Source organism: Pseudomyrmex gracilis, unplaced genomic scaffold, assembly GCF_002006095.1.
Source record: "Pseudomyrmex gracilis isolate BER0280 unplaced genomic scaffold, ASM200609v1 scaffold_248, whole genome shotgun sequence".
NCBI classification, from domain to species: Eukaryota; Metazoa; Arthropoda; class Insecta; order Hymenoptera; family Formicidae; genus Pseudomyrmex; species Pseudomyrmex gracilis.
This window is the reverse complement of record NW_018020832.1, coordinates 54373-78268: the sequence shown is the minus strand read 5'-3', so window position 1 is coordinate 78268 and position 23896 is coordinate 54373. Positions and strand designations below refer to the sequence as shown.

General features: G+C 42.3%; 1 protein-coding gene across 2 annotated transcripts; it reads left to right on the top strand.

The window, feature by feature from the left end:
* Positions 1-7: 7 nt before the first annotated feature.
* Positions 8-23862, top strand: LOC109859212 (carboxypeptidase N subunit 2-like). Of its 2 annotated transcripts, XM_020437222.1 has the most exons (3): positions 8-91; positions 837-1009; positions 18489-23862. In XM_020437222.1, exon 3 carries the CDS (start codon positions 18521-18523, stop codon positions 20423-20425), a length of 1905 nt encoding a protein of 634 aa, XP_020292811.1. In that variant the 5' UTR covers positions 8-91; positions 837-1009; positions 18489-18520; the 3' UTR covers positions 20426-23862. The 2 variants fall into 2 exon arrangements, with proteins under 2 accessions (XP_020292811.1, XP_020292810.1); XM_020437221.1 differs by lacking the exons at positions 8-91; positions 837-1009 and adding an exon at positions 2722-3289.
* The last annotated feature ends 34 nt before the right edge of the window (positions 23863-23896 follow it).

Genomic DNA, 23896 nt, shown 5'->3' with positions numbered 1-23896 from the left:
CACCGGATGACATGTCAGATGTGCGCTTGCGCGGCGACATTAACCCTTTTAAAACGCCTTGTTCCTCGCAATCAGAGATGTGCGCACACATGTACGTAAAATTTATATGTGGATGGATGCGTGACAACTCGCTCGCACATAGATTTTGCAGATTTTGATGGAAAATCACGTCACACGCGGGACACTAATAAATTTTTCAGTCCAGACGATTTTCGCGTAAATTTGCTTATATTTTGTGAAAAATTTATAGTTCGTTCGCGATTCACATACATTTATTGCGGACCACGACGGTGTGTCAAAAGAAATATAATTGCAAAATATTTATTTATACAAACGTTTGTAGTAAGTTTTATATGTATATTTATATTTTAATAAATTATTAAATTCTGCTCATCGGCGGCTAAAGGCTAATAGGAACGTGTTTCTGCACGGAACGCACGTATGTTAAATTAATTCACTGTATTTGCGTCCAGCAAACATAAACAATAATAAAATAATTATTAATAACAGTTGTACATAAATATCGAAGAATTTTGCAATATTATGCAATATTCGATGTGTATTGAAGAAAAAAAGTTATGGATACAGAGCCGACGTGATTTTTGCGGTTCAGATTGTGGAGCACTTGGCTTTCGCGACACATTCACGCCTACTTTCTCAATCTTCTCGTTTTCTCAGTTTCCGAGACGTTGAGTATTAGTATGCGGTTTGTATAAATTGGAAGAAAAACAAATTAAGGAAACAAGAAGAATGGAGAAAGAAGAATATATAGAACGCGAACGCAAAATTGCGCCGGCTCTGATGTAAATATTTGAGACCGGTCTTTTGATTTTCAGGTATATGTTGTCTATAGAACGGTCAAAAACAAATAGAGGTTTGATACGTGTGTATTCTGGACCCTTATATTCTCGTGGAATTATGTGAGAATGACTTTGGCAAACCTCCAATGTGCCAGAGTGTACGGAGACAACATGTACGGAGCAACGAACTTTAGACGGAGTAACTTTGGGTAAGAGATTCTTTTGTTTTAATAGAAAACGTTTTTAGACCCCTGAATCACGACAGTTTTGTCAGCGCAAAAATACAAAATTTTATATACATATATTTTTTCCTACAAGACATAATTTTTATCCAAGAGAAATTAGATAGACAGTTTTGAATTACTATTGGGAAAGTGTTGGGAACATTCAAAGTTTGTAAAATAGAAAATGCAATTTTTTATGTTTAATGCAAACGTACGTGTGTAAATACATAATATTTTTTATAAGAGGAAGCTAAAAACTATACATCATATACCAATATATATCACAAAATTGTTGTTATATTTAAATATTACGTTATATGACAAGAGCGATACGAAGAAAAGTGATGAAAAATAAATAGAAGAGAGAAATATACTTTCATTGTTTAATGGATATATTTTTTATATAGGTTTTCACTATTGTATCACATCGGATAATACATATAATCTGATTTTCTTCTGTTATTTTACTCTATTATGTATTTTGACGCGAGATTCAGCAGTAGATGTGTGTACAGATAACATTGATATTACCATATTGTAATTAATGAGATCATTATCACGGAGTTTACTGACTAGCAGATTAAAAGCTGCGTGATAATATTTACCGGCGTGTAATACTACGAGCAAGCAACAAGACGTCGCGTCGCGAGGAAAAACGGCTTTTAGCGTCAGATGAAATAATTACAAATTAGAATTGTGTGCGCGCGCGCTCAAAACAACTTTCTAAACCGCGAGTTTATGCGGTGTAATGTTTAATAATTACTCCAAAACGATCGCGCGCGTATAAGCCGCAACCGCAATGTTTGCACTTATACGTACGCTTAATTAATTAAACAACATAATTACAGGACACGAGCGGGCAGCTAACAACCGAGGATTTTTAATTAATTTACAACGAAGCGCGATTACGTGCTTTTCGCTAACGCTCACTTACGTGAGCGCCGCGTGGACGTTGTGTCGCCTCCCCACGGCATTTATACCGGAATATTATACCGCTTGTATATAGCTGCAAACGGTTCCGGTTGAATATACTCGTCGCAAGAGGGAGATACGACATAATTATGATTCACGTTATGATAAGGCCGATATTGCTAATGCGCCGTCTCTCCCGACTCATCCCTGTTCAACGCGTTCTTCCTCTTATTCTCTCTCTTTCTACAAATTTTTTATGCACTAGCCGTTAAATAGGCCAATATGTTCCGCGAAAGAATCTCTCGAACGGGCCCAGATTTAGATCCGTTCAGATATAGAACGCGATTTCGGGCGAATGTGAATAAGAATCACGACTCACACGTGACTCGAGGACTTTCCCCACGAAGAGAGAAGTTAGGGCGCTGCCGGGTGGAGCAGGCAGGTTAGGGTTGGCGCCGAGAACAGCTATGGTGGAGGTTTGGGGTTAAAGTGATGGTGGCAGAGCGGCAGCGGCAGCAGCAGCAGCAGCAGCAGCAACGATGATATGGTGGTGCGGTGGTGGTGGTGGTGGTGGTGGTGGCGGAGGTGGTGGAAAAGGTAACGATAGTAGTGGTGGTGAGTGACCAACTGCGCAGACCCCAAAGTCTCTCAGCCGCGAGTACGTAGTCACACTCCAGCTCAGTAAGGACTGTGGTCCTCGTTTGCAGTGCAGTTCGAAATCTCTGGGAGCGACCGCGTTCTTTCGTCTCTTCTCTTTCTCTCTCTTTCTCTTTCTCTTCCCCTTTTTCTCTTTCTTTCTCTAAGCTCTCCCACTCTCCGATCTGTCTCTCTTTCTTTTTTTCTCTCTCTCTCTTTCTTTACCTATCATCTGTCTTCTTTGCTCCTCACACGCGTTTCCCTTACTCGCAAAGATATCTCTTTAACTTTTTCACCCGAAGTCTGTCCGTCACCGCACACTTCACACGCGACTGTCAACGCGCGGCGAACGGATCGGAGCTCAGGAGCGCTGACCATCCCCTCAGAGGATTGATGGATGTAACACAATATCGGACACGTCCCGATACATCGGGATATCGTCTTCGTGGCGTGTCACGTGGATCGACGGCTAATCGGTGATTCGGCGGAGTCTCAATAGTTAGTTCAATTCGGACACGGCGCGTTATGGGACGTGCGTGTTCCGTGTGCTCGATTGTCTGAACTAAACAAGCCCGTGCGAATGTATCTATATACATATATACGGATCCCGGTATAATCGCGGAGTGACTGGCGGAAGAGTGTGTGAAAAAATTCACCGTGGATCGGGTCGATGAGCACAGATCCAAAGAAACGTACTGACACTTTGCGCCGCTTGGTGTAAGTATAACCTCCTCCCTCCCTTTCAACCCGACCACCCAACCCGTGTGCACAACCACCACCCTTGTCTCGCTCACCCTGAACGCACTCCTAAATACGATACGATATTATTACATCGAGCATGAGTCACACACGCGATAAGTCTGTGCGATAAGTCAGCTGGAAACGTTGTGTGTGCCTTCGTTGACCTGCCACTCTTAGTTCACGGGAGATTTCTCAGGTCAGCTGGTTACCGGTTATGCTTCGACACACGGTGTGTATCGCATCCGATAGACTGTTTAAATATGTATTCTCTTTGACGTGCCTTGCCCTTAAAATAGGGCTCTATCGACTCGCGTCAAATTGCACTTACATATTTTTACGGATTTTCCTTGTATTTCACATTACGCGGACGGGTTTGCTCGAAATTATCAAGTTAACAAAACGTTCAACGAAGTATATCGTTTTATCAAATCGCGACGACAAGAATTGCACCTGAAAAGTGACGCTCGAGCTATTGTTTGTTTATTCTTGAAATATATTGTTCGGTTTTTCTTTCAAAAGAAATAATTTAGGAGTGTTTTTATTAAATACATTCTTCCCTAACATTCTTACCTAACTGCTCTATTCTAGCGGTCTCTCAGAACAAGAAATTTGAAATAAAGATATTGAGTTGTGTGTAATATCAGTTTATAAAAATTATCGTTAGCCATATATTATTATATTTTTGTTTATTCCGATATTGTAATATAATATATATATTTAAAGATACCATGTATATATTTTTATCTCTTTTTTTTATATCTACTACATTTGCTATACTTTTTTTTAAATCTACTTTTAAATCCTCTTTATTATTTTATAAATTTTAATGTCAAAATTACACGACATTGTATGTATTTTTTTTATTATTAAAAAACGACGTGTACACATTTAAATATTATAAGTATTCGACTCGTTGTTGAGAAAGAAAGAGAGAGAGAGAGAGAGAAAAAAGGGCGTTAAAAAAGGAACTTACACGAATTAAAATACAAAGCGAAATCTCATTCACAAAAGAGTTAATAACGAACATAATTAAGAGATTCTCGTGATTTCGAGAGATGTTAAACAAATTAAGTTATCCGCGCGTCTCTTCCTAGATAGTAAACACATTACGGTGCGTTTTTTTTTGCTCGTGGCTTTCATAATTAATTTTCCGATACCGTAGATATTCCCTAACTCTAATAAGTTGGAACCGTCGTCGTCGTCGATTGAGCTACAATAATGAAATGCACCCCTTCTCATTTCCGGTTGCTGTTATTTTTCTAAGTGCTCCGACATTCCGTCGAATTGGCTTGTATTTTAAAACGTCTCGGAAAACATTCCTAAAACTTTTAATAACGTTGGCTTTTTATATCACGGAACAGACATTAAGTACGCGTTTAGCACGTACGTTTCCCAGCGGCATTAAATTTTGACGCAGTTTTCTTCGGGGAGTTACTTTTCCTTTTCGAGAGATTGCTTAATGAGTCGGAGTTCGCAAACGATGAAATATGACGGTTTAGGGGCTGGTAGCGAATTCCGGAATAACGGATCGAAAAATTGGCTCGTGTGTTTAGCGCTTATATTCGTAAGTTATTAATCTTGCGTTTATTGCCGCTTCTATTTAATATTTAAAAAAACAATGCATATTTTAACTCGAAAAATAACATTAACAAATATTAAAGTTGTAAAATATAATAAGATAAAAATAACACCGTCATTAAAAAACTTCTCACAATATTCTCGTTTTAAATATCAGAAAACAAACACTTCGATGACATTTTAATCATCTGTCGGCAATACAATTATATCTAATTACTACGTTATTATATTAGCAACACATACTGTGTGTGCGTGCGTACATAATGTATAGGAAACAGTAATCTATCAAAAAATCAATTTAAAGGTTTTCCGATCGTCATCTCTCGGGAGAAGGGGGGAGAGGATACGAAACTTTTTCGCGGTTATAACAGTCGTCGTACTGTGATTAATCGATCCGTCCGTACTATTAAGAGCGGGATGCGGATAATTAATCGTCGGTTTTACCACCACACCTGCTTGCCTAACGTGGGAACATCCGAACCATGTTAGACGCAAACAACCTTAACAAAAAGGACGCTGTCGATCTCTCCAAATCCCCGTGTGTGCGCGCGCGACTATACGGCGCGGCAAAGTCATTAAGAACGCTGTAAATCTTGCTTAGAGACTCCCGCTGCGCGGGAACTCGTGTCAAATCCAAAATCCGTAAATTTAAAAAAAAAAATATATATATATATAGGCAAAAGACAGGCAGAATCTTCGCAAATGCGTTTCCTCTTCGCGGATAGCCCGCTCGTTTCGAGCTTTTACGGCGCACAATAACCGCGCGAGAAACGGTAGTCACTTTCTCCAATAATAAAGCGGTCCATAAAGCTTACGGCGCGTGAATGATGTAGAAATCACAGATAGTATTTGCATTACCTCGTCGTAGAAAAGCGTTGTAACTTACGGCTTGTTCGCGTCGAGTTTGTTCGCGCGACACATTCGTCAATCCCTCGGTGCGCGAATGCTTCTACGAGAGAGAGAAAGAGAGAGACAGGGAAAGAGGAAGAAAAGGAGGAGAGTTACTGGTAATAAACGAAGCCGTAAAAAGCTCTGCACGAGAAACTACGTGCATGCATACGCATATTCATATACACACATACACACACACACACACAAAACTGACATCACTGTCAGACGTTGCGCGAGCGATATACAGTTTGGTTTTACTAAAACGTGACATATCCCCCCCGCATTTCTGAATCGTTTATGCGAGAGCCGCCATTTCGCGGGTATAAATAGAGGGAGGGGGATGAACACCAAGATGCACTGTACTTAAAAAACTCAACCCAGTGGTGTCTTCGTCCGCGTACAAGGACTACATAAATCAAAATAAGCGTCGCATCTCTCTTCGTAACCGTTCTTTTTCTTGTATCCCTGTTCAAAAAGGGACAAAAGTTGCACGAAGACAAGCACGTATGTTATTACAGTTAATTGTTAGTCTCGGTACGCCGAAAACAAGCGCTAGCAAGATTTACAACTCGACATGATGTCCGAGCTGTTAGAAAATAAAACCGGAGGACTCCGTATTCATACGAGCGCATTCTTGCGTGAACAAATCACGCGCTCTTGCAATAAATAATTTTACGCTCCCTCGCTTCAACGCGTACGTGTAAAATTGACTACCACGTTTTTTTTTCTTTCTATGTATTGTAAGAAATTACTGTACATTAGAAATTTGTAACAAGCCGCGCGAGGAGCAGATCGGACGGAGATTCATAGCAAGTAGCTTTAACATGAGTCTTGGAAACTCCGGCGCGCGCGGTTCCTCCCATCGGTCACCCTCCAGTCACCTTCTAGCGGTCGTGATAAATCAGAACACACCTGGCGCCCCGCGCTCCACACACATCCAGATCTCTAAAACGCATTTACCCGTGCTTATACTCGTTGAATTACTTTACTTCTGGGGTTTGGGAAGAGGAGAGGAAAGGGAACGTGTTCCACGAAGCGGTCGAATTAAGCGCGCGCGCGCGAAGGACGATGGAAAAGGCGGAGAGCCTATAAATATGCGGCGAAGAGGTCGTAGGAAATGTCGCTGGCAGAAAAGGAGAAAAGACGAAGGTTGGAAAGACAGTGTCCCCGCGCGTAAAATGCGTGCCCGCACCAATCCTATTTTCAGAGATACCCATCTCCCGGCTACAACGCGCGGTGAAAAGGAAGGGAAAGACAGAGGCTAACTCGCTTCATCCCCCTACCTACACATCGAATTGTTCCTTCGTGGCGACTGCAGCTGTTCGATTTCCGTATAAAGGTCCATCCCATTCTCAACACGTTATCCCTTGTTGCGTGCTACCGTCTTTGTTTTTTTCTTTTCTTCTTTTTTCGATCTAAACAAGAAATATATCGGTAATGTAAAGTACTCGCCTCGGGACATACGTCTGGTCGACGGCCAGAATTGCGCGAGGAAAGATTGACCCGATATCAGAAGAGCTACGTTACTCTTGTTAAAGTGACTGTGATGTTTTATCGTCGTGTTACTTCTTGCACGCGCTACTTGAACATACTCGCGCGCGCGCGCGTCTATGTGTATGTATGTATAATATATATATATATGTCTGTATGTGTTCCGATAACAAGAACCGATATTTTAATGCACGCGTCCCAGCAGCACAAAAGCGCCGCGAGAATCTTGCGAGAAGAGCTCGGAAACTAGGTCTGATGAACTCGGATTCAATCTTAACTCCGGTTATATCCGGATATATACTCGCGCGTTTCCACGGAGTAATTAGTATTCGTTATCGATATTGCGATGTACGCGAAATACACTTGAGAAGTTTTTGCTCGGGTAACAAATTGGTACAGATTTTATATTTACATTCTTGTACGTGCTGAAGTATAAGTAGCTATGTGTAATATGTGTGTGTAATATGTGTACGTATATGTATGATGAAACTGCATTTAGCCGAACTCCATTTATCCGAGAACGAAAGTTTACTCAATGCCTGATTAACTGAACTTACTGCGGAGGTCTTATTATCGGAACTGGTGCGCCGAGCGCGGCACTTCGGTTACACGAACGGTTGAAAGGCCCGAATTCAAATAATAGATCAAGGCGGCTATTATGTAACTATTCGCTAAATCGTCGTTTGTCATTCGAAAAGTTTTCGTTCGGATCGTTTTTCTTCTTTTTTTGGTTTTTTTTTGTTTTTGGGAGAAGAGTTGGAGATGACGAATAGGTAATATACAGCGTATAAAGGTTCCGTTTTTTTTTTTTTTTTTTTTTTTTTTTAACTCTGCTGAATAATATGAGCGTTTCAATTTCCGAGAATGCGATACACGTGTAATATTTTCTCATGCGCGTGTTCGCACACAAGTTTGAAAACTCGTCCGATTGCCTGCGAAGAAATACTAAATTATCATTAAGGAAACCACGGACGAGACGTGCCACTTTTACAGAAGAACATGACAGATTTCCCGCCAGCCACTTATCTGGTTACGGAACAGTACGTTCGCAAACGCGCGTGCACGTTTAGTCGGCGAAACGAGATGATTTATAGCGAAACTTGCTGTATATAAAACGTACGTACACATACGTTAAACGCTGGGGGATAGCGTGCGCGCGCGCGCGCTTCTCGCACCCCGTTACTTTTCACATCTCTCTCTCTCGCGGCTTAAGTTTTGCGGAGTTGAGGAGGGGTCTTCCTCTTCTCCTTCTCTCTCTTTCTCTTTCTTTCTTTCTTTCTTTCTCTCTGTCTCTCTCTTTCTCTTTCTGCTCTCGTTGAACTTGTACCTTGCACTTCAGTTTTATGTGCGGCGTTCTGTGAAGGGCGAATATCGTGTTTGCTCTTGTAGCTCGCATTGTTTGCCACAGCCGCCTTTGTTTACGAAGCTGCTCCCTCGTCAGAGGTGGTAGGTCACGGTTCAGCAAATCCACTTGAGAAAGATTTCTTTTGTCCCGCTTGTCCGTCGTAATAACCGAATGAAACCATAACAAACGCGCCGCTTGTGGTTCACACTTGAGCTGAAAACAATGATTCCTCACGACAAACCGGAATTAGAGGATAAAATAAACAACACCCCGCGCCCCCGACACAAGTTTTCAGACCAAAAATCCTATTTCAAATCTCTTTGAATGCAGGAGATCCGGTTTTCTGCTCCGTTTTTTTATGGACTAACGTTGGAAAGACGATACGTGAAATTGCACACCTGTTTTAATCACCAATCGAAATCGAAAAAAAGTTAGAAACTTTTCTATTAAAAGCGAAATTTTGTCACAAAAAGAGCGCGCGCGCGCGTGCGCACGTGCTGGACAACACATGATTGATTAGCGCAACAGACGGAGTGTGTTGCGACGAGTCTCTCCCTCGATTAAATTGTACACGCCGACATCTATACCTCGCTAAAAAGACGCGAGCAAACGAAAATGAAAAGATTAATAAGACGCTCGCTCAGAGCACCTTTTATGTTGTAAAGGGGAGCGTGAGAACCACGGCCTGGCGCGAGAATAAATCGTTTGTGGATTATCGTGACCGCAGGCTGCTGGGTGCTCAAGGTGCGCTGTCATTCGAGCTATCGAATCTTCCCTTTTACGTCGTCGTCGTCGTCGTCGTCGTCTATTGTGTAACAAAGAGGGCTCGGCGTTGAATGGGGAACTCCGCGTTTTCGGCAAACAGGAAACGCGGAACAGGAAGCGAAAAAAGAAACGGGCTAATTGTCTGAATTCCATCAATTGCGCTGCGCGCGGATTTATACGCAACTACGGACGTAATGTTAATCGCGTGCGCTCAAACAAGTTGGAGACGAAGAAGCGCAATTGTTTTTAACAACGTGAGAGAGAGAGAGAGAGAGAGAGAGAAAAAGAGAGAGAACTGTTGAACGCGAAAAGATATGCGGCGCCAAAAATTGTTATATTACATTTTGGCGAGTCTGTATCTCGTGTCTCTCTACGTACAAGCCAGTAATTGGATCAGGAACGTTTCCTTGTCAGTTGTAATGTCATAATCCCCGCGTGGAAAAGCTGGAAACACGGAGAGTAGGTCGTTACTCTCTGGTAAACCGGAAACGTGGCAGAGAAAGGACAGGAAGGGAGAATGGCTGGGCTGGTTCGTACTGGAACGAACGACTAAACAGGCTTAATATTGTTAACTCGACTACGTCACTGTGCTTTTCGTTCGAAGCTTTGTTTGAACGTCGTTATTATCCTGGACCACGCCAGAAATGTGAATAAATTAACGCGCGTTACACAAACGCGAGAACATATGTCTGTGTGTTTGTGTTTCAAGCGTTTTTTTTTTATTCTATAGTCTAGAAAATATAAAAAAAGTTTTATAGAGATAAGAAAGAGAGAGACAGACAGGCTGACTGACAGACAGACTATTAACACACCTACGCGGAGAGTGTAATAAAATGCTGTGGAAATAAGTTTGAACGCATTAAACACGCGCAATTGAAACACACATATGCGTGCGCGCACACACACACGTTCCACCTATGCGAAGTTATCATTCCATTTTTCAAAGTATATACGATTTTGGTGAATTATAATAATAAGTAAAGTAACTCTCAGAAGATCAAATGAGTGAGATACCATGATATCACACGACTCAGAAATATATGTGCGCGGATTAAAGTGCGGTCTAGTTATTTTCATATCTCCTTTACATGCAGAAACGAGCGTGAATACGAAATTCACATAATCACTATATATGTGTGTACATGTGTGTGTATGTACGTGCGTGCACGTTGACAGCACCGAGAGACTTAAACGATTAATTTCCCTCCGTCGACCGTAATTCGCTCAAAGCTGTGCGAATCGAACGAATCGCTTGCATATCGGAGCGGACATTTGTACGAGTGTGTGTGTGTGTGTGTGTGCGCGCGCGCGTTATATGCGCGTCCGTAGAATTTCATTTGTGATTTATCGGCAGACGATTTTTATGAAGCCCGGGGGGAATTTTATGAGAAACTCGGTTGCTGAAAAGCGAGGAACGTTGAAAGAAGAATAAGACGACGAGAGAACGCGTTGTCGTCGACGCGTCGTCGCCGTCTACATTGCCGTTCGGTCTGATACGATCGAAAGAAACCGGTATGCGCAAGTATACGATCCCAGGATTGAGAGTATATTTCAATATCCTTGATGACGGGATTTTGAGGAGGGGAAGGGAGGAAAAAAGACCGCGCGACCGCGCTTTATGCAGGAAACGTTCTCGCGGCATCGCTAAAAACCGCCGGAGCTTTTTTAAATTTAGAACAATCGAACGTCGTCGGGGCTCGAGAAGAAGAACCCCGTCGCTTAGCATGCGGAGTCATTTGGTTCGGAGCTGAATGGCATCTACTTTTTTTTTCCCCGACAGCAACGAACGGAAACGTCGAGTTCGTCGTTTCTTCCACGGCACGTAGTATTCATTGAGAAAAAGAGTCGGAAAGAGGAGAAATACGCGGTAGCAACACGAGGTGTAACTGATGAACCGGGTGCGATAAAAGAGAGACGCGAGATAAAGTGGATACGTATAACGTCCTAACGATCTTGATGCACGGCGTGGGTGCGATGCACGTGTGCAACTTGGATACGAGGAAGGAAACAACACGCGTCATTCGTCTTTCAGTCTTAATGACAGAGCTCTCCGGGATTTACTTCCCTTGATCGCTCGGCTGTCTCTGAAAACGTAACTCGCGAGCGACTTAACTTTAGAAATTCGAAAATTCGTGTCTTGTCACGCGTGTAGCCAAAAATATCGCGGACGATTGAAAAAAAAAAAAAAAAACGAAGAGAAAAGAAACGAAAGACGTAACTTTGAAAACGCGACTGCAGTATAAACGAGAACGACGAAAAGAAGAAAGAGAGGGAGAAGAGAATAGCGTGACCAAAATGTTCGTTTACATAAACGACCGAGCCGTGGGGTAGATAGACGAGCAAGGGTGTGCGTGCGTGCGTGCATGCGTGCGTGCGTGCGTGCGTGCGTGCGTGTGTGAGATATCTTTAATATGTTTAATCCACACCCTTGGCGCCCACGGGAACGCCGAGTGGAAGTATGCGTGCAAGCAACCCCCTAAGTCCTCGTTGTACTACGTAGGGGGTAGCTTCTGTATGTTTGAGCTACGCAGGCGCGCTTTATCGACTGCTGCATATATATATATATATATATATATATATATATATATATATGTATGTATGTATATATATATATATATATGTATCTATACATATATATATAGGAACAGTAGGAGAAGCGTTTCGTTTCGTTTCGTTTCGCAGTAGCCCGAACAATTTCTCCGCTACTGGAACCTCTCCCCGTTCCCTGCGCCTCTTCTCGTTCCTTTCCTTTCTTCCCGCACACACTCTCTTTCTCTTTCTCTCTTGCTTTTCCTCTCTCCCTTTCTGTCTCGCTCTTCTCTTTGTTCATTCGTCGTTCGTCTCGGTTCCGGATATTTGTCCGGATTGCAATTGCAGAGGGCTTTTTCCCACTCGCTTCCCTTGTGCCTTGCTTGTACTCGACCGAGTGAGAGTTTTCTCTCTTTCTCTTCTTTTCTCGTTCGTTCGTTCGTTCGTTCGTTCGCTCGCTCGCTCTTGAATCCTCGTTTCGCTCTTCCTCTTCTCCTTTCTATACATCGTCACAACTTGAAATGCGAGGCAATATTTTATAGGAGAGAAGATACGCGGCCTCGAGAAAACCGAGGAGGGTTAAATTCATTTCGACGTGCTCGATATAACCGCGATCGAGTGCCATCTCCCACGTTGGGGAAATACTAAACGGACATTAGTGGTTATCCACTAACGTGCGTTTAATCTCTCCTCTTCTTTCCTTTTGGAAAATACCTTCTTCTCATCGATCGTTCGTGTTTTAGTTTTCTCGATCGATAGACTCTCGAGAGCTACGAGCGAATCTTTTTCCTTCATAATGCATAATTGCTCACGGCGGACAAACAGACAAAAAAACAAGAACAGTTTTCAAGTGACAGATAATTGCTCGAATCTATCGCGTTCTTGATACCGGCGCGTGTCTCTCAATCGGTCTCCTCCAAGCGGGTTGTTCGACGTTGATTGCCAGCTGTTTCTTTATTTTTTTTCTTCTAACTGATCGTTATCGTCCACGATTCTCAACGATCCTTTCGATCTTTACGACGCGATACAAAACCGGATTGGATCCAAAGCAGCTGAGCCGTCAGAAAAAAACCGGACGCGCGTGAAACGAAGTTTGATGGCTTTCCCAGTTCGTTAAGCGGCGTTAAATGCCGTTTGTTGGAGGCCGAGAGACGGAGGGGGAGGTATATGATGAACAAGGGGTACCGAAGATTCCGAAAACTCTGTGAAGGATCGTTGACTAAGTAATGTTAACGTCCAGGCGTTTCTTTCTCGGAAAGAGATTTTTTTTCGAACAGGTGGCAGAGATCGTAGTTAAACCGCACGTATGCCAACAGGTAGAAAAGCCGGGGTCCGATGATGTGGGTCAAGAAATGCATAAATTAAATAAGGGGCGTGAGTACACGCTAGTTTGGTCCCCGCTGTTTCGTGTCTTGTAATTTATGCCCAAGCAACTGGCATCGCGTCCCGGGATAGAGAGAAGGGAACAAACTATTCATTAAGACGAGCGAAGAGAGAACCTCGTCGAGAAAGCGAACTTTCGGCTTAACGAATTTTCCGATTTCGCGCATTAATATGGTAATGCAATCAGTCGTTTCGGCACAGTAGCTCACGCCCGCATGTACGTGTGTGTGTGTGTGGTACTGCCGAATTTTTAACTCCCAAGAATTAATTGAATTAGCATTTCAATGCAGCGATTCGTGCGCAATTCGTTTAGATCCCCGTAGCTTGGCTTTAATTCTGGGTTACCTCGCGTGTATATAATGTCGGCGATATTAACGTTTGATCTGCTACCGTAATCACGGATGCGGGTTTAATTACCGTTCTCGAATATTTATAACGGCGGGTAATTCTTATTGTGTGTGTGTGTGTGTGTGGAGCTTTTTACATCGGGACATAAACAAGAATGTCGTATCGTGCGATGCAATAAAAATTAATTACACGCAAACCGCAGCGATATCGCGGCTTTTTAATTTGAGGAAAGACGTAGAACCGAATATGTTGACGCGCCTCATTAAAAAAAAAAAAAAACTTTCGCTGATCTCGCGATAAACTGACGCGCGACAGTTACTTCGCTCAAAACGTACATATCGATTTGATACATTCGGTATGTAAGTTCCATCAAATATTTATTCTTCGTCGACGAAATATCTGCTTCAAGTTTTCTTTAATGCGGGATATGTGATCGGGAGGAAAAAAGTTTTCATAACTATGTGGGTAATATAAAAACAGCGACCTTTCGTTCAGCTGTTATCCTATTTTTATTGCTCCGCCAACGCAAATTATCATAGTTGACTTAACACCGTGTTGCGCGACATAATTACAATCGTAGCGCACATTATCGATTTCGTTAGATTTTTGAACGAGTTGAACAAAATAAGAAGTGTAGACAGCACAATTAATTATGATCACAAAATTAGATTTGCTGCATGGATGACATATTAAAGTGACACAGTAAAGATTATTCGTGGATATGTGTGTGTGTGTGTGTGTGTATTCGTTCATATAAATATATGGCTCGCGCTGTATGTCATGTTCTCTTCGCCGTATAGACAGTCTACGGTGGTTTGGCCAAGTTTGGTACATGACTTTGGCTCGTTTTCAGTTCAGGGAAAGAGACGAGTGTGTGTTGGGGAGCAGAAAAGCGATTCTGTAAATTGAATGACTTTGGCCCGTTATATTTGTTATCTGGAACTTCTTTATGTTTTTTATATGCTTTTTCCCCCCTCGCTCTTACGTATAATAGTCGAGCAAGAACGACGCAGATTCTATTATAGACAAGAAGAAGTCACCCGCAACCTAGCTATTACGTCCAATGCCGTTTCCACATGTATTATGCATGTCCGGGCAAATTTCGTCGTCTGTCAGAACAAGCGGCAAGCATTCGTCGTGTTTTATTATTTATGTTCTCCCGAAAGCCGATAAACGGAAAATCTTAAAAGTATTTTAAGAATGTCCAAAATATTTTTCTAACAACCGTGAATTGAAAATCTCTCCTCTTTCCCTCCCTTCTTTCTGTTTTAATTCGCACTCGTGTTTCGAGACTGAGATATTATTTTTGCCGCGCGTATATAATTTATTAACGAGGAAAATATCAAGTTTAATGTATATCTATGTATATATATATACATATATTGTAATATGAAATTTTATATTCTGTTCATACTGTATAATAATCAAGCTCTTATTTTATCTCTCTTTCTCCCCGTGCACAAACGCGCAATTATCGTGTAAATTACGTGCCGTATTATATTTGTGACTTTTTTTTTTAATGCAAAAATATCACGTAGCGTATAAATTATAGCGTAATACGTTTGTTAAACTATTAAATGACAAAAAACAGAGAGGATCGATTCTCTTTAATTCTCGTCGTCCTGATATTCTTTATTGAGGAATCGCTCTTTTCTCGCTCTATCTGGAGTTAGCTGAAGAGCTTGCGTGCACATTATATATTATATAATATAATATGTATATGTATTCCAAATATATAAAATGTTTATAAAGATTCACGTTATGTATACTATGAAACTAAATTAGAGTTAGTCTCGCGCGAGAAAGTAAATCTTTAACGAAAACAAAACTCGTTGTTGAGACCCAGATAACAAGTTACGATACTTAAGCTAATTCCCGTACTTTACTCTTTATCGTCCAACGGTCGTAGACAAGCGTTTGTGTGTATCAGAGCCGATGTTTGCCACGAGACAAGATATCCTCGAATTTTCTCCTCACAATCAACTTCTTTCTCCTTGTTCCTCTCTCCCGACGATCCTCTCTCAGTTTCCACCCTCTTCTTTACAACATTTTTCTTCCCCGACGATATTCCAGTATCCGAAAAACATCCCCATCCCGGACGCGTCCGTTATGGGATAGAGAGAGAGAAAAAAAGCGCCCGATTTCCCGGAGAAAATGACGCACGCTGCCGTACGGGATATTACTTGCTGTAGATATTAACGTCCGCTGCATTTTTTTGTGGGCACGACGGTGTAGTTCTGATGTGTGTGTGAGAGAGAGAGAGGGAGAGAGGAGGCTTTTGGACATATAGCTGTGTCAGATAGCGGGATGCTGTAAATCTGTGCATTATACATGACAGTGAGATCAGCGCCATTTGTTATTCCCTGGTAAAACGTAGAAAAAGAGACGTGAAAAATTACTAACGCGGCAGCACTTACTGAAACCGAGGGTATTGGAGAATGTTGGAAGAGAGGAACTTGGCCAAGAAATCTCTCATCATTTGGAATTGGAATTATCATTGGCGCACTGCGCAATACGCGTCGTCGTCCCGGTTATGCGCGATCTTCTCTCGATTGTGCGTTCTGGGAAGGGGTTGCAGCATAAATTGCGGCAACGTTATTTATTAATTCGCGTTCCCAAACGTGCGTAATGGTTTCAGATGTGTTCGCGTCTGCGAGAAAACTGCGTTTTTCATTCTATCTGCAGTTTTTTTTTTTTTTTTTTTTTTTTCACTCGAGATCAACTACAGCACAGCTGCTGCATTGCAATGTAAAACGCGGTTAATTGAACGAGTCAGTCTTTCTCCGTATCGATTTTTAAATCGTCGACCGAGTTATGCGTATATTAAACCGGAACCTTTTCGAGTGCGAAACACGCCGAATATTTTCGTATTATTTGCAAAAAAATAATATCGCGATGTAACACACAGGAGATAACACGCAAAGGAATATTATTTTTTAGACAAAAAAATATACAAATGTTAAGTATTTTGCGAATTGATACAAATTCGTCTCGAGTGTTTTTCGAGTTTCCTTCTCACAAGGTGCGAACTCGGTGGTTTGTTTTAAACTGTTCGCAAGAACGCGAATTCTTTTCAAACGCTTGGAAACAAAAGTTGCACAACAAAGACAGTAGTTTAATATCGTCGTAAAGAGTCTCGACGAAATATTAACGGCTCCGTTGCGTTGCTTATCCTGTCGCCTGGTAAATTTTCTCAGGAAGTCTTAATTCTATCGCAATATAAACCAAGACGCTGTGCTTGCACACGAAATACGAAACAATGTCTCGTCGAATTGCTCGTTCTTTTTGCGGATAAATTTACCAAGGAAAGAAGCTCTATGTAAGGAAGTAAACGCGCCGTGTTGGCAAACGTATCGTTTTCCTGTTACATCCAACTTTCTTTGAGGACTGGCTACACGAGATAGTTTAACCTATATATTTTTCTTTATCCGGAGATAAAATTAAAAAGAATACACACGTTTGTGTGTAATAATATAAAGTACTCTCAATGTAAAGAGTTTATATCATACATATGTGTACATATTTTTTATACATTATATATATTGGTAATATGTATATTTATATATATGTATATTTATGTATATTGGTAATATGTTAACATCTCGGATAATACATACTATAAAAAACTTCTCCGCATGCATTGTAACTTATTTACAGCGGGCGACATTAAGACCGACTATTATAAGCGTTAATTTTTACATGTGTATAAATTATAAATTAACAGCTTTTTTTACAGATATAAAAACTCCCTCTCTCTCTCGCACGCGCTTCTCTCTAGGAAATTAATTATTCCGATTCGCGCGCATCTGAAAGGTTGTTGAATAAAAAAAATACGGAAAATAAAAAATTTCGTCGCGATATAATTAACCGAGAGACGCAATGAATTTAATCCGGCATAGAAAACGAAACACGATTTAATATATTCACTTCTCTTTCAAAGTCGGTTTGTTATTTATGTTTTTTCCTTTTTTCTTTTTTTGTGTTACGCGGGAGCGTGTGTAAGCGGATGGCGTTATTACACTTATACTCCGCGCGGACATAAAAAAGTTGACACACAAGCTGCGCTATGTCGGACACATCCCGTAGGAGAAGCGACGATGCACAGGCAAATGCGAAATCTGAACACAAATAAGTGTAGAGGTGTCCGTAAATAAACTTGCATCGAGCTTGCGCAGCAAACCGATGAACGTAAAAGGTAGTTACGCTTTCGCGCGAGTTACTCGGCTCACAAAGGTCTTTCAGGTAACGACGGGTTTTATTCGAAACATTTAGTGCGGAGCTACGTCGCACACATACACGCAGAGATGTTCGTTCGTATAATCGCGCGCTATGTGTGTACATACATATACATATTGTCATATAAAGCGCAAAGAATGTTTTCGCAACCCTTTCTCCCCCCTCGTGTGAGCGTAGCACACCTGACCTTTACTAAATTAAACTTTCACGCTATGGTTGATATTTCGTTTTGCAGTAATTCGCGCGTAATTTAATTTATAAAACGATATAAGAGAGATATTAAATATTTAAAATGTTTACATATTTTTTCACTTTAAAAACAAAATTCTCTTTTTATTCACTTTTTCGCGTTAATTTTATGTTAATGTTTATTTTTATCGCAAATCTTGTAAACAGTTAAACTGCGAGATAAAATTCACTCTAACGAGATCCGAGTAACAAGATCCTCCGAATATAAGTTGCAAAAGATTTAAAGAGTTTTGTTTATCTTTCACACACAGATATTCTTTCTCACACATTTTTCCTGCACGTTGTTGTTACACACGTATTGATCGGCAACACGATGATGGATAATAAACCTTTCCATTATTTCGCTTTTGCATATTGCAGGGCAGTTCCAGTCCGGAAGGAGCTCATATGGAATGGCATCACGTGGACCGTCGTCGCTGTCGACGCTGTCGATCGCTGCGATAGCGATGGCTGCCGTGATGACAGCCGTGGCTAGCGGTCTCTGTCCGGCGCGATGTCGATGTGACGACGAGAGTCTGCGCGTCTCTTGCGCCTACGCCGGTCTCGAGGTTGTGCCGATCCAACTGAACCCGGAGATCCGTCACTTGGATCTGTCCAACAATCGCGTGGCCAGCGTGCATCTCACTTTCAGTTTCTACGGCAATCTCGAGAGCCTCGATCTGAGCTCGAATCTCATTCACACATTGGGTTTGGAGAATTTCAGTCTACAGCAAAGCCTGATCGTGTTGAACGTCAGTAACAACGCGATACGAACACTGGCGAAGAACGCTCTGCGAGGACTGACGTCTCTGAAGGAACTGAATCTTGCGAGGAACAATATCTCGCGGATGGACGATCAGGCGTTCAAATACACTAGCGAATTGGAAACGTTGAATCTCAGCAACAACTCGATCACAAGTCTGCCCGACGGTCTGCTGAGGAATCTGCATAAAATACGACGTCTGATTCTAAGCAAGAACTCGCTGTTAGAAGTACCAACGAGCAATTTGGCTCTGGCGCCGAGCCTCGAGCATTTGGATTTATCGGATAACTTGATACTGGAGCTCGCGCGGGATTCTTTGCCGTCATTACCGTCGCTGGTCTCTCTGAATCTGTCCAACAACGTAATCCGGAGCATCGCCGATGTCGCATTCGATCGTTTGCCGGATCTCTTGTATCTGGATTTATCTGGGAACAATCTGACGTCCGTGCCTACGGCCGCTCTGGCCAGACTGAGCGTGCTGACGAATCTCGTGTTGAGCACGAATCGGCTCGGGTCTCTGGACGCGGTTGCCTTTCGCAATCTTTTCGAGCTGAGAAATCTTGAGCTGAACGACTGCACGATCACGAGCGTGAACGCGCGGGCGTTCGCCGACAACGTGAACCTCGAGCGTATCTCGATGGACGGCAATCGCGAATTGAGCGAGCTGCCGGCCCGAGTTCTCTACGGGGCCCGTTACCTCAAGTGGGTCTCTCTGCGTCAGTGCAACCTGGCGACTCTGCAGCCGACGCAATTTCCCGTTGACGGACTGTCGCATCTGCGAGTCGGTGGCAATCCTCTCGTGTGCAACTGTTCGGTGCACTGGCTGTGGAACGTGATACGCGCCGAGCAGCGACGTAACGAGACGCGGCTCGAGCTGGACACCTACGACATTTTATGCATCGACGAGGAATTCGCCGGCAAGGCGTTGGTCGCGCTGTCCGAGGGCTCGCTGCGATGTCGTCTGAGCCCGTTGTATCTGTCGCTGTCGGCGGCCGGTTGTCTGGCGGTGGCCGCGACCGTGCTCGCCCTGATCGCCCATCTGACCCGCGCCAAGCGGAAAAGACGCGCGCTGGCGTACGCCGCGCCTAACCGTCCCGAGTTCCTGGTCTACGTCGGCAGGGATAACAACGGGCTGGACAAAAACGCCGAGTCGTACAGCCGACGGTTGCTGGCCAGAAATAACGAGGACATTTCGTACGACTCGCCGCGCGGCAAGATGATGGCGGAGCGCAGTCCGCAACCCCAGGACACGAACATTTACGAGACGCCGCGTTACGCCCGACCCGGACGTTACGACGAGCCGCCCTCGTACGGGAAACAGTTGGCGGAAGAAGGGGTGTACGCGGTGGCGGACGTAACCGATCTCCGTGACGAACCGCCGGAGGTGTTGTCGTTGTATCGCGCGCACAGTCCGACCGTCCCTTCGAGATCGACGAACTCGTTGCGACGACCGGACTACGGTTACGATTACGAGTACGATTACGATTACGAGTCGCAGCCGCCGCCACCGCTGCCACCACCGATGTCCGAGAAACCGCACGTTGTCTTTGTATGAGAGGGGGAGAAAAGTGAGTCGTAACACACAAGCGGTCCAGTTGTAGCGATAATCAGCGAGTCCAAGATGACGCAGGGGATGAAATAATCGTTAAACTAACTTCGTATCACGGGCTTTTAACTGTCCAGAACATCTCGGGAAGAGCTTTGCCTTGACTCCCGTCGGTGTCTCATCGGCGTTATCGCGCCGCGCGTTACGTAACAAGAACCAAATATACTGAAATGTGATGAAGCCGAGAAACACAAAACCCATCCACTCGTGTAAAAATTCTCGACTCCGTGAACACACATCGTAAAAATTGCACAAAACGTATAAACATTTTGCTTTGGAACGATACAGCGCCGCGTGTCTACGGGATGAATGTCTATGATTCTTTTTGTTTGTACGTACGTATGTGTTATCTTTTTCCACATTCAGACAATCGGACACTCGTTTGCCGCTCCGGAACGAAGATTATTCTTTCACGCTTGATACCAAACTCGGACCATCAGCTCTGTGAGCCTCTACTGGCATATTGAAAAATACCAAATCCCAATTGCTGTTTGCATCAGAGTACAAAAATGTAGCTTTGTTCGCTCTTATCTCGCGCTCGCTCTGTTTGGCGGTTCAACAGACAGCTCTTTAAAAAAATATTCAACAACAAATTCGATATCTACGGAGGAACGTCATTCTTGAAGAATCGTAGACATTCTCTTCGGGCTGTTATTGTACGTACAACTAAGGTGCTATCGTTGTTACCGGGCATTGTCCAGTAATGTAATCGCGTTTATTAGGTCAAACGTTTGAGCAATAGATTGACAAGTATATGAGAAAAAAGAAGAGAGAAAGATAAGAAAAATTCACGTCTCATCGGTTTTGTGAGACCGGCGAGATCGACCTTAGCATGTAACATCGATTTTTCGACTTGCTAAATAATCGGTATCATCATCTATGAGGGGAGAGGAAACAGAAGCGGATTATTCGAGATTCTATTGCTCAGGCGAGAACGAATAACGCGTCGTACAATTTTGTTCGTAAGAAATCAGGCAGATTACGTGACACGACACGGCGGAAATTATTCCCTTGGGACAAACAGAAGCAAACCGTGGACGAGTGAAAATGAAATGTCTTCCGAGATAGTTGTGTCGCTACTGTTACTAGAGAGAATGAGAGAGTGAGAGTATGAAAGAGAGAGAGAGAGAGAGAGAGCGCCAGAATGCATTCTCACTGAGAAACACAATCTGACTCGGAATGTAAATTGTGCGGGAGCGTAAGAGCACGTTATATTGGACGAGCTCGTGGAGATCGAGAGCACGGGAGACCCGTATTTATTTTCGCGATTGCGCTAGTAGAAAATCTGTTGGCTCAGTGCGAATGCAGCGGCTCGATTTTGTCAGACGAGGCGAGGAGTTTATTTCGTCAAGTCCGTTCGTGAACGTAGTAGTAGTGACGAATTTGAATCAAAGCTGCGTCGCGTGTTAGTCGATTAAAGATCCTTGTAGAGACTCTTCTAGTTACCTAGAGATTTAGTCTTGTGTCAAGTCCGTTCCACAGGCTGAGAAAGATCGAGAGTTTGCAACTCTCTCTCACAAGTATGATGTATTATAACCGTCGGCCACGGCAATCGCCTGCAAACACCTACACGGTTAAGAAAAAAATTAATAAAAAGGCTCTTGTGTATTGTCGTCCGGATATGTATCTGAGTATCCGAGATATTTCTCGAAAGACACTCTTTCTCGGACTCGATTCGCTAATGTCCGCGTCCAAATATTGGAGTGTTTGGGAAATATATACGTATATACATACATATATATATATATATAGTAACTCGATTATATTTAAATATATAAAATTTTACAAGTAAAATTATTTGACTAATAAATATAGAGATGACGAATATAAACAATTTGGATTTTTATATAGTAGTAGCTACACACATGTATAAAACTAATTTGAATACTTGTATTGCTAACAGTTACAAAGAGACAAATGTGTAATGCTCTAAATTTTGTGTTTGTTTGTTTTTTTTGTTTTGTTTTATATACTATATCCGGATCTATAAATCGAGCGAGTATCCGGATACTCGGGTAATGAAAGTTCGCACATTTGATCAGCGACGAGAATGTTTATTAAATAAAAGAGCTGTGAATTGTTTGCCGAACAATATTGCGTTACGCGTTCTTTCACACGCTTAAAGGGAGCAAATTACGTTTCTACGCGGGTCGCAAATCCGACATTTTCCTCTCTTTTGCGACCGAGGAGGAGAGAATTTCTCGCTCGTACGTAAAAAAAAATTGTTGTAAATTGAAGCAATAATAGTTATGTCCTTTTACGATGTAAGCACACGTTTATCACACCGAATACCGAGGTAATTAAGAATTACACACAAGACACACGTTTATACAAAGAGCATATAACGAAGCGAATATATACAAAAATACAAATATATAAATATAAATATTTATATATTTATTTATTTAATTTATGATATTAAGTTTTGAAACCAAAAATGTTACGTTTTGAATATAAAAATTATACTGAATGCAATACGTTTCCTTTATATGAAAATCACAGACTCTCGTACTTGTGATTCGTCATAACGATTTTCCCAAGTGACATGATAAGACACTTTGTGTATCCCCGCACGTACGCACATCCCTGATATCACATAGAATGACAATGAGAAAAGTCTTCGCACGAATTCGCGATTGCGGTCCTGAAATATTTGTTCGTACATATTTTTAGCGTACGTCTCGAAACGCGTCCCAACGAAACCCAACAGAAAATGCAAAACCTTCTAATTGGATCCGCTTGTGAGACAATTTCGCGAATCATCAGCTCAAGTCAAAATCCGGAAATTGAGTCCTTGCTAATGAATCGCATTTGTTATTTTCGCTAGAAATATTAGATCTGAAAAAAAATATTTTGTCGTATTCCTCTTCCCTTATCCTCTTTCTTGCTCGGTTAGCCGAGATTTCTCTGGTGGCACTTTGCTCGACTCGTTAGTCACGGTAGTTAGTCATGCTATGTGCATCTTGTCTAGAGAACAACCAACAGGAAGATGTGAGAGGAAAAGAAAGAGAGGAGAGGCTTGCAAAGGGGGTCGACGGGACTGGCGTTCTCTGAGAGGGGTGAAAGTCTCACAGACGTCGGTTTTTTTTTTTTTTTTTTTTTTTTTACTCTCGTTTTTCTCTTCCTTTTCTCAATCGTCGCATCCCCTTTCCTATCCGGGAACCTCGCTTCGTGGATTTGGACGTGTTTGAGACGTACTTTCGAACTGCTCGACGGCTATTTTTGTATATATACATACACAGACCGTGTAATGTCGAATGTATAGCATAGTCGGCGTTACAGAATGGTTGAGATACCTTTAATTTCCACGTGGGGAATACCTCTATATTGGATATACATACATAACATTTTTTATACATAAGTATTTTATATACAATAATATTTTATACTTAATATATATAATATAACAAGTTACATATA

What these genes read in the sequence shown, in the direction of transcription:
- LOC109859212 (XM_020437222.1), top strand. Translation starts at nt 18,521, where the DNA reads ATGGCATCACGTGGACCGTCGTCGCTGTCGACGCTGTCGATCGCTGCG.